This window comes from Myodes glareolus, chromosome 9 (genome assembly GCF_982192425.1).
Source record: "Myodes glareolus chromosome 9, mMyoGla1.1, whole genome shotgun sequence".
NCBI classification, from domain to species: domain Eukaryota; kingdom Metazoa; phylum Chordata; class Mammalia; order Rodentia; family Cricetidae; genus Myodes; species Myodes glareolus.
Genome location: NC_142034.1, coordinates 24,974,901 through 24,991,288, shown reverse-complemented (window position 1 = coordinate 24,991,288; position 16,388 = coordinate 24,974,901). Strand labels below are relative to the sequence as shown.

The 16,388-nt window shown below is 46.4% G+C and overlaps 2 protein-coding genes and 1 non-coding gene across 3 annotated transcripts; all 3 read right to left on the bottom strand.

The window, feature by feature from the left end:
* Positions 1–2,765: 2,765 nt before the first annotated feature.
* On the bottom strand, positions 2,766–7,419 carry Spmap1 (sperm microtubule associated protein 1). Its single transcript, XM_048450618.3, has 3 exons — positions 7,167–7,419; positions 3,848–3,947; positions 2,766–3,014 (listed from the first exon to the last, which is right to left on the bottom strand). The coding sequence occupies exons 1-3, from the start codon at positions 7,371–7,373 to the stop codon at positions 2,854–2,856; spliced, it is 468 nt and encodes a 155-aa protein (XP_048306575.1). The 5' UTR covers positions 7,374–7,419; the 3' UTR covers positions 2,766–2,853.
* A 3,337-nt stretch (positions 7,420–10,756) lies between these two features.
* On the bottom strand, positions 10,757–14,553 carry Rpl23 (ribosomal protein L23). Its single transcript, XM_048450855.3, has 5 exons — positions 14,415–14,553; positions 13,919–14,002; positions 13,453–13,581; positions 10,998–11,111; positions 10,757–10,896 (listed from the first exon to the last, which is right to left on the bottom strand). The coding sequence occupies exons 1-5, from the start codon at positions 14,425–14,427 to the stop codon at positions 10,814–10,816; spliced, it is 423 nt and encodes a 140-aa protein (XP_048306812.1). The 5' UTR covers positions 14,428–14,553; the 3' UTR covers positions 10,757–10,813.
* Positions 13,753–13,887, bottom strand: LOC125411056 (small nucleolar RNA SNORA21). Its single transcript, XR_007235231.1, has one exon. It is a non-coding gene; the product is annotated as a small nucleolar RNA SNORA21 (small nucleolar RNA).
* Positions 14,554–16,388: the final 1,835 nt, after the last annotated feature.

Below are 16,388 nucleotides of genomic sequence, written 5' to 3'. Positions count from 1 at the left end.
AAGGTGTGCGCCACTACTGCCCGGTCTACATGCACACTTTCTTTTTGTTGGTTTTTGGTTTTCGAGACAGGGTTTATTCTGTAACTTTGGAGCCTGTCCTGGAACTAACTCTTGTAGACCAGGCTGGCCTCGAACTCAAAGAGATCCGCCTGCCTCTGTCTCCCGAGTGCTAGGATAAAGACGTGCCACCATAGCCTGGCACACACACACTCTTAAAAAAAAAAATGGTGGTGGTGTTGAGTGTTGTTGCATGTTTTTAATCTCAACTCTTTTTCTTTCTTTCTTTCTTTTTTTTTTTTTTGGTATTTTTAGACAGTGCTTCTCCGTAGTTCTAGAGACTATCCTGTAATCTCAACTATTAGGAGGCAGTTGGATTTCTCTAAATTTGAGACCAGCCTGGTCTACATAGCAAATTTCAAATAGCTAGGGCTGCAAAAATAGAAAAGAAAAAATGAAATAAGGAAAGAAAGAAGAGGAGGAGGAGAAGAGATATCTATATATAGTCTTCCTTTCTTTTCAGGGTCCAGTCTTACACAAGGCCTCCCAAATGTTAAGCTAGTGCTTTACCACTGAGCTAGAGCCCCAGTACAGGGACCTTGTGTTAACTGAAACTCAAGTGGAGGGGTATGGTGACTTTGTTTTGTTGGTCCCTTGAAAAATGAGAGGAACATGTATTTCAGGGCAAGAATGGCTTGAAAGTTCTTGTCCATAGCACAGGCAGGCTCATATCTTGTCCAGCAGACCAAATATACAAGTTCCTTGTTCTTTTTAATGACACTGAGTCTTACTCCCACTAATGGGAACAAAAGAACTAGGAAGGAAGGGGGCACCCGGATTTGAACCAGGGACCTCTTGATCTGCAGTCAAATGCTCTACCCCTGAGCTATACCCCCTCACCTTGTCATAGTCTTCTTCCTTGTCCACTTATGGTGACTCACTATGAGCTGGTTCCACCCACACTAATGCCCTGGGGAGCTTCCTGTTCGCGAGTCTCTCAAGCCTGTGTTTATCTTCTGCTTTGGCTTTTCTTGGCCACCAAGAATCATGATGGGAACAAAAAAGAATGACAACTGGTTGAAAAGGAAATGGCCATCGGACATCATGAACAGAAAATCCTGTGATTTGGGCGAATAATCACCCCGATGTCATCTTGCTCCCTGCTACTCCCTAATGAATTGTGTGTAGGAAGGAGATGTATATATGATGGTAGGTTTTAGTGCTTTAGAACTAAGAATTGAACTTAAAGTTTCAAATATGCTAACTAAATTCTCTATGCTTTTATCATCTAGCTACAGTCCTATGTCCCTGGACTTTTTTTCTTTAGACAAAGTCTCCCTGTGGGCCAGTTTAGACTTGACCCTGTATCCATCTGCCTCAGCCTCTTGGCTAGCTGAGATTAGAGACAAAACACCCAGGCCCACTTAAAATGTTAGGATTTTGTTGCCAGGCAGTGGTGGCACACGCCTTCAATCCCAGCCCTTGGAGGCAGAGGCAGGTGAATCTCTGTGAGTTCGAGGCCAGCCTAGCAGTCTGCAGGAGCGAGTTCCAGGATGGGCCCTCTCTTAAAAACAAAACAAAACAAGTTAGGGATGTGGTGTTTTGTTTTGTTTTGTTTTTTAGAGAGGATAAAAATAATCCAGGGAAATTATTTATTATTTTTGAGACTTGATACAGGGTCTGTCTATAGTCTTTGTTGGCTTGGAACCCACTCCCACTATGTAACCTAGTCTGGCTTCCTAGTTGCGTGGGTCTTCCCATTTCCAGCGCCTAAGTATCGGGATTACAAGTGTGTGTTACCACATCCAGCGAGGGTCCCACGGCTGATTTCATCTGTATTTTTGCCTTTGTTTATTTGGGTTTGTTTTCTCTATGTCTATTGTGTTTGAGCATATGTATGCATATGGGTATATGAGCATACATATAGCAGCCACAGAGCACATATAGCAGCCAGAGAACAATTTGTGGCAGTCAGTATAGGGGATTTGTGTTTTAATAAATAAAGCGTGCCTGAAGATCAGAGGGCACAGCAGCTACACTAGTCAGTTATACAGGCCAGGGAGTGGTAGCACACACCTTTAATCCCAGGACTCTGGAGACAGAGGCAGACGGAGCTCTGTGAGTTCAAGGCCACCCTGGGCTGTGCTAAAAGAGAAATCAGAGCTCACACAAAAGTGATCCCAGTACTTGGGCTCACATGCCTTTAATCCCAGCACTAGGGAGGTATAGACTGGAGTGATATGGCTGGGCGGAGAGAGGAATATGAAGGGGAAGAGACAGGAACTCAGAAGAGTGTGGAGTCTGAGGATTACTCATCTGCTTCTCTGATCTTCAGCTTGAACCCCTATATCTATCTCTGGATTTTTATTATTCGTGCAACAAGTCAGTACTTACCCTCTTTCTACCCTGTAGGTGCTGGGAATCTAACTCAGGTTGTCATGCACAGCTCCCTTCCCAGCTTCTGAGCTAGGAGCCTACTGGTACCTGGGAGCAGTATTTTGTTGGGGATTGAGCTTGTAGTACCTAGTGCCAGCTGGAGAGGCTGGTCAGTGCAGAACGCTGGTGTTGTCATGCACTAGACCACGGGTTTAATCCCTGTCCCTGCCAAGGGAGGATGGACAAATATGGGCCCGTCTCATCTCCCCAGCCTAGAAGGAAACAGAGGCTCCCTTGATCCTCTCCCCTCCAAAGGTGAAGCTGAGTGTACAGAAACCAACTTGTTCCCCCCTCCTACCCCAGAGAAGAAAGAACACACCTGGAGACACAAATGCAAGTTTAAAAAATATAGAATAGCATCGACAGCTCATCTAAACGTCTGTCTTGGAGATTCATGTCAAATACTGTAAAGCAACGTCTTCAGAAGACAGGGAATGGAGTGACTTCTCCAAACACTGATGTGCGCTGACGGAGGGCTGGAGTGTTCCTGCGGTAGCCGAATCGACCGTTTAAGCCCATCGTTATGGGCTTCAGATTGGCATTGTAGTAGTCATGTCCACTCACCTGCTGGAGGGAATGTCCTTGGGAAAGAGGAGAGTGGTTGAGCCTGCAGACAGTACCCTCTCGCCTTCCCCCTTAAACCCAGTGAGTCACTGCATCCCCACCCCTACAGTTGGATGCTTCCTTCCCAGAGGCTCTGAGCCCCTTGAAAGAAACCAACAGTGAGGTCCAGGAGATAGAGATATCCTAGAAATCAAACCCTGCCCCAAGAAAGTTTACATGAGAACTGAGAATGGTATGTGCTGGGTCTGGACTTGGCTCCCAGGAGCTGTAAGGATTTTAACCTTGCCTCTGTCCCATCTGGAGAAAACAGATGGATCAATTTGAACACATGATGCAGAGGACTTTATGGTAATCTTGAGCCCAAAAGGTGATGGAGTTGGATGGAAAGAAGATTGCCCCTGCCAGAAAAAGTTAATCTTCCTTTTCCCATAGCTGCTAAACTGAGCATGCTCAGGCAGCCTAAGTGCCTGTAGGGGCGACCGCTGCACACACGCACATGCACACACGCACATGCACACACGTGCACGCACACATGTGCATGGAACCTGCTGTAGAGTGGACGGAGGGAAACTGAGACTCCATCTCAGCCATTCTTAGCAAATTGGTTTAAAATCATACACGGTGTATGAATTGCGCTATGGGATAAAATGAGGGTGAGGGGTACCTGACACCTCATAGTAATAGTAACTGTTCCAGAAATGAATAGTAGGTACACCAAACACTCTTTGCTCGTGTAAGGAGAGAAAACCCAGGAGGATATAGTCCTTGACCCTCTTGACCTCTCTAACCTCTCGGGAACCCATTTTCCCCGATGGGATCGTGTGAGGGTGGACAGGGAGGTGGCACTTGCCTGCCCCTCCCCAGTTTCTCCTGTTCAGATATCTCTGTCCTTGACCAAAAATGTGGAAATAATCCACTATCCAGCCATCCCTTCCTGTACCGCCATGGTCCTGGGAACGAAGAAGGAAAGAGAAGACTTGTCAGTTGGGGTGTCTCACAGAGTGAGAAGGGGCTTCACTAGGGAAGAAGGGCAGGCAGGGCCAGAAGAAACTGGGGGACACATTAAGTGTAAACGCACTAACGATCTGATCTGCAGAGACAGCAGTGTAACCAACAGGTAAGGGCTCTGATGCTAGACAGTGGGACCTAATTCCAGCTCTGCTATTAGCAAGCTGTGTGCTCATGGGCCAATTGCTGAGCTGCTGCCCTCAGTAATTATCATTGGTGACCAACTGGAAAGCGGCCACAACATTTCCATGACTTGCTTTAGATAAAAGGCCTGCCATAGTAAAGGCTAAATACACATATTTGTTACACGTTGTTGGTTCCTTTTCTCAAAGCGAGGGACTCACATAGCTCAGAGGAAGCCTTAAAGCTATTTAGTTGAGGATGACCTTGACCTCCTGACCCTCTTGTTCTCACCTGAACATCTCCCAAGTACACGTACCACCTCATCCAGTTCAAACACCTTTGTTGATTGTTTTGTTTTATTTTGGTTTTGGTTTCTCAAAACAAGGTTTTTCTGTGTAGCTTTGGAAGCTGTCCTGGGACTGGTTCTGTATACTAGGTTGGCTTCGAACTCAGAGAGATCCATCTGCTTCTGCCTCCTGAGTGCTGGGTCTAAAGGCGTGCGCCACCACCGCCTAACTTTCTTACATCTTTATTCAAATAAAAATACCCAGCACAGGTGTGATGCAGGAGGTCCTTCTGCCTTTTTGTTGCTTTTATTGGTTAATAAAAAAATTGCTTTGGGTGTGTTGATAGGGCAGAACTTAGGTAGGTGGGGGAAAATTAAACGGAACCTGGGAGAAAGAAAGCAGAGTCAGAGAGACACCATGGATCCGTGGCCAGAAACTTTTCTGGTAGGTCACGACCTCATGGTGAAATACAGATTAATAGAAATGGGTTAAATCAAGATGTGAGTGTTATCCAATAAGAGGTTAGCGCTAATGGATCAAGTACTGATTTAATTAATACAATTTCTGTGTGGTTATTTCAGGGCTAAGCTAGCCCGGCGGCTGGGATAAACAAGTGGTCCCCTCATTGCAGCACAGATGTAACTTTAATGATAAACAACAACAAAACAAAAACAGGGGTGGGCATGGGCATGCAGTAACTTGGCAGCTCTTGGGAGGCTTCAAGTTTGAAGCCAGGCTTGGCTACATAGTGAATTCCAGGCCAGCCTGGTCTACTAAGTATGAGACCATCTCAAGAAACAAACAAACAAAAATGAAAACTTTAAAAATTAAACAAAAGCTTAAGTATGGTAGTGCATACACTCTGTCTGACTCTTAGAAGGCAGAAACAGGAGGATCAGAAGTTCAAAAGCAACCTGAGCTGCAGAACGAGTTAGCTACCAGTCTAATTACATGAGACTCTGCCTCAAAAGAAAGGTGGGGGAGGCTGGAGGCGGAACTGGAGAGATGACTCAGTGGTTAAGAGCACTGCAGGCTCCTCCTGAAGACCCAGTTCAATTCCCAGCCCCCACACAAAGGCTCACTGTACAGGACATCTGACACCCAATTCTTTCCTTTAAGGGCACCAGGCATACTAGTGGTACACAGACATATGTGCAGGCAAAAAAGCCTATGTCTGTGTGTGTGTGTGTGTGAGCATGTGCGTGTTTGAAACTGAAAGTAATAATAGCACACCTCTCATCCCAGTACTAGGGAGGCAGAGACCACTGGATCTCTGAGTTCCAAGCCAGCCTGGTCTACATAGCCAGTTTCAGGCCAGCCAGAGACCCATAGTGAGACCCTATCTCAAAAATAAATAAATGAATAAAAATAAAAGTAAAAAATAAGCTGGTTGTTGTTGGTGTACACCTTTAATCCCAACTCTTAGAAGGCAGAGCCAGGTGGATCTTTGAGTTTGAGGTCAGCCTGGTCTACAGAACAAGTTCCAGGACAGCTAGGACTACACAGAGAAATGCTGTCTTGAACCCCCACAAATAATAAATAAATAAAAATTAAAAATTTAATAAAGAAAATTCAAGTCAGGTGGCATGGGTCTGTAGTCCCAGCACTCAGGAAACAGGAAAAAGGATTTCAAGTTGGAGACCAGCCTGGGGTACAACAGTCACAGCCAGACTGTGACTCCAAAAAAAAAAATAAATAAATAAATAAATAAATAAAATAAAACAAAAATAAAAACACTGACATTGTTGGCTCTTGTTATGAAAGGGACAGACAGACAGATTGTGCGTCTGTGTACTGGCACTGTATACATATGGGCACACACAACGCTAAGGATTACAAAAATCCCCACGATCTCTTCCAAGTGTAGCCTGGTAGGTCCTTTTTGCCTTCACACTACCGAAATCAACACCGACACTAAGGCAAAGGTGTCAGAAGGCCTGCCAGGTGGGCGGGCTGTATTCCTGCACTCCCAGCCACGGGTTTTATCTTCTATCGGGGTGGTGAATGAGATGCAGTAACGAGGTCAATCCAGGACCTCATACAAGTGTGGCAAGTAATATACCCCTAAACTACATTCTCAGCCGCACTCCCAGTTCAAAGACAGCCTGGGAGACAGGACGACTACATAAAATAAATAAAAACACAGAAAATTAAGCATTGGGAGGAAACGGAACTGTCAGTCAACAGCCTACGGGTCTACAATCCTGGGCAAGAAACTGCAGGAGAGGGGTGTCTGCAGAAGTGGGGCTCCCTTTACTTGGGCTCACAGGTGTCCTGAGCCAGCCTTAACCCTGCAACTGTGACAGTATGGGACTGAGGTGCCTGGTCAAGACAATCTCCTTTGTTTGGTTCACAGAGCTCTATGGAAGTTTCTTCGGGTTTTAAGGACCTACGGTGGTCACTCTAAGGCGCCCCCTGTGACATCACAAAGACAAAGACACCCATTTGTTGGAGAGGCAGGTTTTGTGCCCTTGTCCCTCTTGCAGAAACAAGAAATGAGGCTGTAGATGGGGTTCTGGGTGGAAAGGACCTCGTGCTCAGCACCTCCATTCCTCTGTCACAGTACCCCTCCACTCCCTAATTCACCAATACAGCCGCCGCAGGGTGCTGACCTCAAAGGTGCCCAGCGCCCTGCAGGGCAAGGCCCAGAGTCAGGGAGGGGCGAAACCTCGAAGTCCTGGGTCACGAAGGTCAAACCCCAATACTTGCTGCCAGAAGTCTCGGGGTCCTCCGGGATACTCCCAAACCTACCTGATTAGTTTTCCGCAAAATGGGCGGAACCACATGGCTCCGGAAGTACCGACGAGTATGGTAGTCCTGTTGTGGGTTGTAAGGTGGAATCGCGGACCAGACCTTGGGCTTCAAGAGGCTGTAGGCCCGGGCCATTGTGCTCACAGCCACCCCATCCAAAACAAAGCTCTTTTCGAGTCGCTTAGAACAGTCACAAAAATGAGACATCCCAACCACCACAGCCTCTGAATGCTTTCTGGAGAAAAGAGCACTAGATGGGTATTTCACTGCGCATTGTTACGTATGTCAGGGACCTCCCTGAGACAAACCCTATTGTTCTACATTTCAGGCTCCCCACCACGCCCGTCTGACTGTGGTGCTGGGATTTAACCCAAGATTTCATGCATAATACGTGCCAGACAAGGACTCTGTCAAACTGTACATAGCGTCCAGCCCTCTGCGCGCACTTTACATCCATAAATGTTTTAACATTTTATATGTGTAGGTGCGCCCGACCAGGCGGTGCACGCCTTTGATCTCAGCTCTAGGGAGGTAGGTGGAGACAGGCAGATTTCTGATTTTGAGGCCTGGCTGGTCTACAGAGCATTCCAGGACAGCCAAGGCTACAAAGAAGAAACCTGTCTCAAAACACCAAAGCAAATTTTTAAAAAAAGGCGATAACGGAACTTAGTCCCCCTCCAAACCAGTGCGGCTTTAACATCTCCAGCGATTGTCTCCAGGCTTTTATTTATTTAATTTTTTTTAAATTTTTTGAGACAGGGTTTCTCTGTAGCTTTGGAATATGTCCTGGAACTAGCTCTTGTAGCCCATACTGGTCTCGAATTCTCAAAGTTCCACTGCCACTGCCTTGAGTGCTGGGATTAAAGGCCTGCGCCACCCCCGCCGTCTCCAGGCTTTATGACACTCAATTCTCAGCTGAATTCCCCTACAAAACTGGTATCTAGATTTGAGCGCAACTCAAAGCAACTTAGAATCATCACCTTCGGGGTAAAGAGCTAAGGGTTTAGAATGATTTCAGTAAAACGCAGACCAATGGTGGAGCTCATTTTTTTATTTTTTGGTTTTTCGAGACAAGGTTTCCCTGTAGCTTTGGAGCTTGTCCTGGAACTTGCTCTGTAGACCAGGCTGGCCTCGAATTCACAAAGTTCCACCTACCTCTGCCAGCGGAGATCACTTGTAATCCTAGCATTTGCAAGGTGCCCAAGGCTGACCTCAACTACAGACTGAAGTCGGCCTGGGCTACTTCGGATAGTCCCTGCCCCAACTCCCAGTTCCCAAGGTAGTTGCAGAGCCAAAAACCAGAACTCACTTTTCCTAGTCCTCTGTGCAGGACCCTTAGAGCCCTTGTTTCTCTCATCCCACTTTTCTAATCATTCTTAAGATACCCCAGACTAGCCTTATTTTTTGATAGCTCCCAAGTGTTGGGACTACAGGTATGTGCCACACTTGGGAACAATACTTGTCTTTCAGACAGAAAAAACAAATGGACATGCAATTCTTTGCCAGACATTTAAGTAGTGACACATGACCTGACAATACTGAAGCACGCATGCGCCCAACCCGTTTAAACTGGGTTTCAAGGTCTGAGTGGAACATGTTTTGAGTTCGATCTAACTTCAGAGTCCAGAGTGTTAACCTTTACACCATAGGGGCTGGTCATTTCCCCAGTTCACTACCCACCCCAACAATGAAACCCTACTGCAATGGTGGCATTGCCTTGTACATGTGCCTCTGCTCACCACTCCAACCCTGCCTACTTGGGCTGAAGCAGGGTGGAATATTTTGGGGCAGTCCTGGGGATTGAAACCATGGTCTCAGACAGGGAAGCCCTCTATGGCATACTCCAACCCTTTCACTTTGTACTCTTGCCTCTTCCAGATTCCAGGCACAAAATGCAGCTAAGGCCGGGCAGTGGTGGCACACGCCTTTAATCCCAGCACTGGGGAGGCAGAAGCAGGCGATCTCCATGAGTTTGAGACCAGCCCGATCTACAAAAGCGAGTTCCACAACAGGCACCAAAAACTACAGGGAAACCTTGACTTGAAAATCAAAAACAAAACCAAACCAGAAACAGCTAAGGGCTTTTCTGCTCAATGTTGTATAGAAATGATCTTCCAACATTAGAGGAAAAAGCTTGCCAGGTATAGGCACGTCCTGTAATTCCAGCACTAGTGAGGTAGTGGATGGAACAAATAGCTGACTTGGGGTTGGAGATTTGGCTCAGCAAAAGTATTGCTTGTTGCTGGGTGATGGTGGTACACACCTTTAATCCCAGCACAGGCAGTTGGAAAGAGTATTGCTTGCCCTTCCAGAGGTCCTGGCTTCAGTTCCCAGCAACCATACTTAACTACAGTTCTAAAGACTTGACTACCTTCAGGCCTAAGGGCAGGGCACTGTACAAACATGGTAGATATAGTCTAGCACCAATAGACCTAAAATTAACCTGAAAAAAGTTAGGCTGGGCATGGTATTTAACCCCAGCAAAAACATGCTACATATACCAAGACTTTGTCGTCCCCTGCCCCAGTCTCAGCAGGCTGTTGTGGAGCATGCCTTTAATTCCAGCACTTCAAAGGCATAAGCAGGTGGATGAGGCCAGCCTGGTCTACAGTAGCTAGTTCCAGGACAGGCTCAAAAACTAGAGAAAAATAACCTGCATCATTATATGGATACTGCTTTCTCGTTTTTTTCCCTCCTTTTCAAGACAGGGTTTCTCTGTAGCTTTGGAGCCTGTCCTGGAATTAGATATGCAGACCAGGCTGGCCTCCAAGGCCTTGTTTACTATGTATCTCCTTCCCCAGCTTGAGGATTAAGGGCGTAAGTAGCAGCCACCTAGGCTACTTCCCCATTCTTTAAAAAAAAAAAGAAAAAAGAGAGTGGCGAGGTATAAAGACAACTCAGTACCACCTGGCCTTCCAGAGGACTCAGGATTCAATTCCAAGCACACACATGGCAGCACACAACTCTAACTCCAGTTCAAAGGAACCAGACACCCATGGCAAAACACCAATGCATATCCCTGCAGGCTGCTAGAGCACTTAAGCACTAACCAGTAACTTCACCTTATTGCAAAGACTGCTCTCGAAGCGTACTCACACAGGTCATCTGTTAGAATACAGAACGCACCATTCTATATTAGGGACGCAAGACACAAAGAATTTATCGCACACACGAGTGTTTCTGCTTGCATGTTCACCTGCACACCATGTGTGTCTAGTGCCAGAAGGGGCCTGAAAAAAGTTAATGACTTTTTTTAATTGGAGTTACAGCTACCATGTGGGTGCCAAGACTTGAACCTGTGTCCTCTGAAAGAACAGCCAGTGCTCTTTACAGCTGATCCATCTCCAGTCTCTAAAGATAATCCTTACAAAAGTTAGAAAGTGAAGGTCACGCCATGTGGTGGCGCTCGACTTTAATCACAGCACTCATAAGGCAGAGGCAGGGGGATCTGAGTTTGAGACCAGCCTGGGCTATAAGAGCTAGTTCCAGGACAGGCTCCAAAGCTACAGAGAAACCCTGTCTTGAACCCCCCCCCCCGGAAAAAAGTGAAGGTCACACAGAGCAGTTTCCGTCTACAAAACTGACATTAGTGAAGGTATCAAGAAGAAAGCCTTTTAATGAATCTATTTTACAAATGCACTAGAGTGTCATGCAATGCTGCCTGCATTCGATGCAATCCTTGGCCACAAGTCCGCACACTCCTTTGCAACTGGACCCGTGATAGCAGAACCTGCACAGAACAGAAGACAGGTTAGATAGAGGGTTCCTTGTGCTCCTAGAACAGAGTGACTCACTCAGCCCAAAGCACAGGCGATGCTAGGAACTGCCTACCTTTCATCTCGCCTTTATTGTTTACTATGACCCCTGCGTTGTCTTCAAAATAGAGAAACACCCCATCTTTTCTTCGATATGACTTTCGTTGTCGAATTACAACGGCTGGATGGACTAAGGAGCAAAAACAAGGCAGCAGTTATTACCTGGTGAAGCCCTAGCACAGCATAAAAAGTATGCAGCCTTCACCACTAGGTTCCCATCACCTACCGCAAGGCGAAAATTCAATGCAACCCACCACCCTTTAACACCCATCGTATTTGTGCAGAAATAGGTATTCCTTCCCAAGGATAATTCCAAAATATAAACTTAAGCACTGCCCACTACCCTCTTATCTAACAAACTAGGACCACCACAGAAGTCGGGGCTCAGCTGATAGCATTTGTCTTGTGTGCAAAGGTGATGCTGGAGTGTGCACTCTACTGACAGCACATCACACCAGCATCAGATGTGGTGGACATGCCCACACTCTTAACGGAGAATGAGTCCTTCACAACAGTCTCTTAGAGGGCTTGCCCTACAAACATTAAATACAGCCAGTAATAATGTATCGAAGAGTCTACACAGCTAACATACCCAAAGAGAACCTATTACTATGCCTGATGTGTGTTACCCTGAACTTCCCAACTGATGCCCTGCGTACTATATAGTAAGGTACAGTGACAGCACACTATTCCTAAGGACAGGATGTTTTCTTTAGACTTTATGTGTACAGAAATGACACACCATCCATTCTGTTACTTTGCCTATTGATGAAGTAGCTCCACTTAAAAAGCTTAATCTTTGATTTATCCCAGGTTGTCCTTTAACCACCTCTGCAAACAATGGCATTTTTACTTTAAGTATGCATTAGAGGCTTTTCCAGCATGTATTAATGGCTCAAACCCTAGAACACAGTGCAGGTACTTTAGGAAACTGCACACCACTCAATGATCCAAGCACCTGCCAATTACTCATTTATGTCCATTAACACAGGGAAAAACAAACCCACATCACTTTGGGACCTTAATGACATCAGACAGGACACATCTCTTCAAAGCCTAAAAGCTGGGTTTCTTATACCAACTGCTTTGTGTTCGAGAATGGATCAAGGCCTTGCACACCAGACCAAATGCTCTTAGTAGTGAGTTGCCCATGCAAGTCTAAAACTCAGAATCATTCTGCCTAATTCTCCAGAGGAGCGGGAATGAAGTCCTCTGGTACCTAGCCTGGCTTCCATTTTTACTGCATAATTAGAACTAAGCTAGAGGTCATCTCTTTAAAAGCCCCCTCTCCTGCATATTCAACTCTAAGCACCATCTTATGTGCAGAATAGGACTGTATTTCCAGAGAGATTCTGACTACCTTTAAAGTCATAGATTGGGGGTGGGGGATTAAGTACATTGACCAAGTCTCCCACCTGACACCCACCTACAAAAGCACCGGAGATTCCTAACTCTGATGAAAACTCAGGGTGTCTGCACCAGTGGGGCAGACAACAGTACATCTAGCTGTTATCCGACCCACAAAGTAAGGGGCGTGTGCTCTACTCTTCCCTGACAGCTTCCAGAGCCACCAACCAGACCCTGGACGTGTTCTGAGAAGAGGACCAGCCCTTGCCGATACATCCTTGTCTAAAGTTTAGCCACACATCACCATTCCCTCAAGAAGCATGAAGGGGAACAACAACAACAAAAATAGATGACCTTTCATTTTTTTTCTGGCTTTTTTGTTTGTTTGTTTTGTTTGGAGACAGGGTTTCTGTGTAGCCCTGGCTGTCCTGGAACTTGCTCTATAGACCAGGCTGTCCTCAAACTCATAGATCCACCATCTCTGCCTTTGAGCGATTGTATTAAAGGTATGTGACACCACCGCCGCCGGCAGCACAGTGCTGCTATAATACAACATCACAGCCCCACATGGCATATTTGTACTATCCTGCAGAACTTCCCTGGAAAAAAAGTCCACTCAAGTGGGGGGTTCGAAGACTTGTGCTTTTTAAGTCATATACCTATGGGAACACTATTTGGGGTTGTCCATCACTCCCCGTTTATTGCTGTCACAAAAAGAAACATGCCTGTGGTGACAGGAGCCTTTAAAGCAGCGCTTGTCTCATCCACACACGAACACACCCATCAGTATGACCATGTGCACGGGCAGCTAGGGACAGGGGAATGATGAACCTTGCCAGGCGAGGGGCAGGTTAAATAGCAGACATCCGAGCGTACAGTACAGAAGAACCTGTCTAGGAAAACAGGATGTTCCATAAACCAAAGCAGTTGGTCCCGTGCCTGTAAGCCCAATCCTGAGGCCCAGCTCTTTCTTTCAAACCTTGTCACCAAAGGTCCCCCAACAGCAGGAAGAGAGGCACCGATCAACAGCCTATGAACGTAATGTCACGTAGAGGTTTTTGGCGACCACAAAATTTACCTCCCTTTCCGACACACGGAGAATGCCAACTGCTTTGAGCACTCACCCTTTTTTCTTAGCTCTGGTTTGCCTTTCTTAACCGTGGCCATCACCATGTCTCCCACACCAGCAGCAGGAAGTCTGTTTAGCCGTCCCTTGATTCCCTTCACAGAGATGATATACAGATTTTTGGCTCCTAGGGAAAATGAATCAAATATAAAAGAAAAACTCTGTCTACATGTAAAAGGGCAACATTTTCAGTTTGGGGTCATGTTGGGCCACACTGCCCAAAGAAACAAAAGCGAGTTCCTAAATACTTCCCGAGCCCCTCACACTCACTAACCAGAAGAGCAGTCTTTCACAAGTATCTTGTCACAACACCGATTGAAGTAAACAACACACCATGTTGGCACTTCACCCAAAAGTGGTGTTTTCACTCTGCCCCTTCTTGACGGCTCAATGGGTCACTAGCAAAAGGCCCACTGAGTGCTTTTAAAAGGGGGGATCGCGACGGGCACAGCACCAGACCTCACCTGTGTTGTCAGCACAGTTGATCACAGCTCCTACCGGAAGACCCAGGGAGATCCGGAATTTCGCTCCGGAGGACCCACCACGTCCTGCGTGGAGGGAAAGACACAAGGGTTAATGGCTGTTTCCAGGGCTCCTAGTCCCCATCACAGCCCCAAACTATACAAGACTAGACTATCCCCGGCTGCCCCCCATATTACCATCCTCCTGTAGAGGATAAGGGGATGGAACGACTCCATTCTCGCCTTAACTTTTACACCCGGGAAAGGCGGGCCAACCTCACAGGCTCCGTCCAGCCCCACGCTCCGCTCCTGCCAGCTCAAGGCCCCAACTCGGCCGTCTTCCTCCCGGGGCTTTCTAAAGCCTCCGCGGCGCCCATCCTCTCCCTCTCCGGCCCGAGGACGGCAAAGCACCGCCGCCGCACGGAGCTGTCGCCACAGAAAAGACCGGGCGCCCCGCGCGGCGGATGCCAGCGGATTCCCCCCAAACCCGAATGCTCACCTCGCTTCGACATCTTGGATGCCCGGAAAGAGTCAGAAAGGAAGTAAGTACAAGGGACACTGGGATATGAACTGGAAGCCCCGCCCAGTCAGCCACGTGACCGGACCTGCTCCCACCCGTCTCTTTCCGCCGCGTCGCAGCTAAATGACGCACAACCGTGGGCCTCTTCGCGGCATCCGGGAGTTGCAAACTGTGGTTTCAATTTGTAGACGCAAATGAGTTTGCTTCGCTTTCCAGCAGCCTCGGAAGTAACTGGAGACGTAGACAACATCGTTTCTTGTCTTTATTAATTGCCTCAACCGCTTCTTTCGAGCTTCGTTGCTAAGCACGTCTCCGGATACCAGGAATTCAAAAATAATTCGTGCACCGAGCGTGGTGGTACTCTCTGATAATCCCAGGGTTGGAAACTAAGGCAGGAGAATTTCCGCGATTTCGACGTCAGGCTGAGTTACCCAGTGAGGTCCTTTTTCAGAACAAATAGCTACATAAATAAAAATGAATTGCTCTGTAAGGATTCCCAAAGAACAGACAAAGCTGGGGAAAGAGCGAGCTCAGAATGGTTTCATTAGGTTGTGGAACAATGGCTGCAGAGCGCTTACAAATCGCACAGTGTGTTTGGTATTTTTCAAAGTGAAGAAAGAATACATTCCCCCCCGCTTTCTCGAAACAGGGTTTATTTGTGTAACCTTAGCTGTCCAGAAACTCGCTCTCCGGACCAGTCTGGCCTCGAACTCACAGATCAGAGATCCACTTGCCTCTGCCTCCCAAGTGCTGGGATCAAAGGCATGCGCCACCATCACCCATCACAATACTTTTTCTTAATGACAGTGTACACAACTGAAGTCAGACTATACACAGCTATCAGTGAACGATTGGCTCGGATGCATTTTACAGATGTAACAAATTTCTAAATAAAGTTTAAATATAGTATACTTTATATTTATAGTATAATCAAAAAGAACATGTTTTAATTTGTTAATATTAACCACCTTTTTATTGCCTCAACTTCTCCCCATTTTCATGGCCTCTTTCCTTCTGTTGGTTGGTACACTCATTCAAATATGTGTTGAAAACTTAGGCCAGCAGATTACATGAGGGGATTACAAGATTACAAGATTGCCTTTATGGATTTTACCGTCTGTTAGGGTAGAGGTTGGTGGCAGGTATTAGATACTAAATAACTGAAATAGTTTTGAAAATTGCAGTAGTTTATTAAGTGGAACAAAGAATTGTGAAGAAAGAACAGTAAGGGGGGCTGGAGAGATGGCTCAGCGGTTAAATGCAATGAGCACTCTACCAGAGGACTGAGGTTCAATTCCCAGCACCTACACAGCAGCTCATAACTGTCTGTAACTCCAGTTCCAGGAGATCTGGCACCCTCACACAGACATACACCAGCGTATACAAAAGAAAAAAAGAAGAGTAAAGGTTCGGAAGGTGGAGAGGCAGGTTGTAATGGAAGCATTAAGGCCTGATGGCTCAGGTTTGTAATTCTACATATTAAGAAGCTATGCAAGAGGATCCCAAGTTCAAGGGCACTCTGGGAAATGTAGAAAGACCTTGTCTGAAAATATAAAGTAAGAAAAATGGCTGGAGGTATATCTCAGTGGTGGAGCAAATGCCAAGCAAGATTCTAAGGCCAGTCCCAAATATTGAAAAAAAAGGGGGGAGGGGAGGATTCCTTTTTGCTTTCTATTTGTATGTGTGTGTGTGTGTGTGTGTGTGTGTGTGTGTGTGTGTGTGTGTGATGTAAAATTATGGCCAGAAAAACCGCTCCATGAATAAAAGGGCTTGTCACATCAGCCAGACCACTAAACCCATGTAAAAGTGGAAGGAGTGAACCAATTCCATAAAGTTTTCTTCTGACCCTCCTCCCCCCACAGCATGGCACATGCTTTATTTATAAGCCACATTAATTATTTATAAGCAACAATAATAAAGTTTAGAATATCAAACAGTTGTAGGTCACTTGCA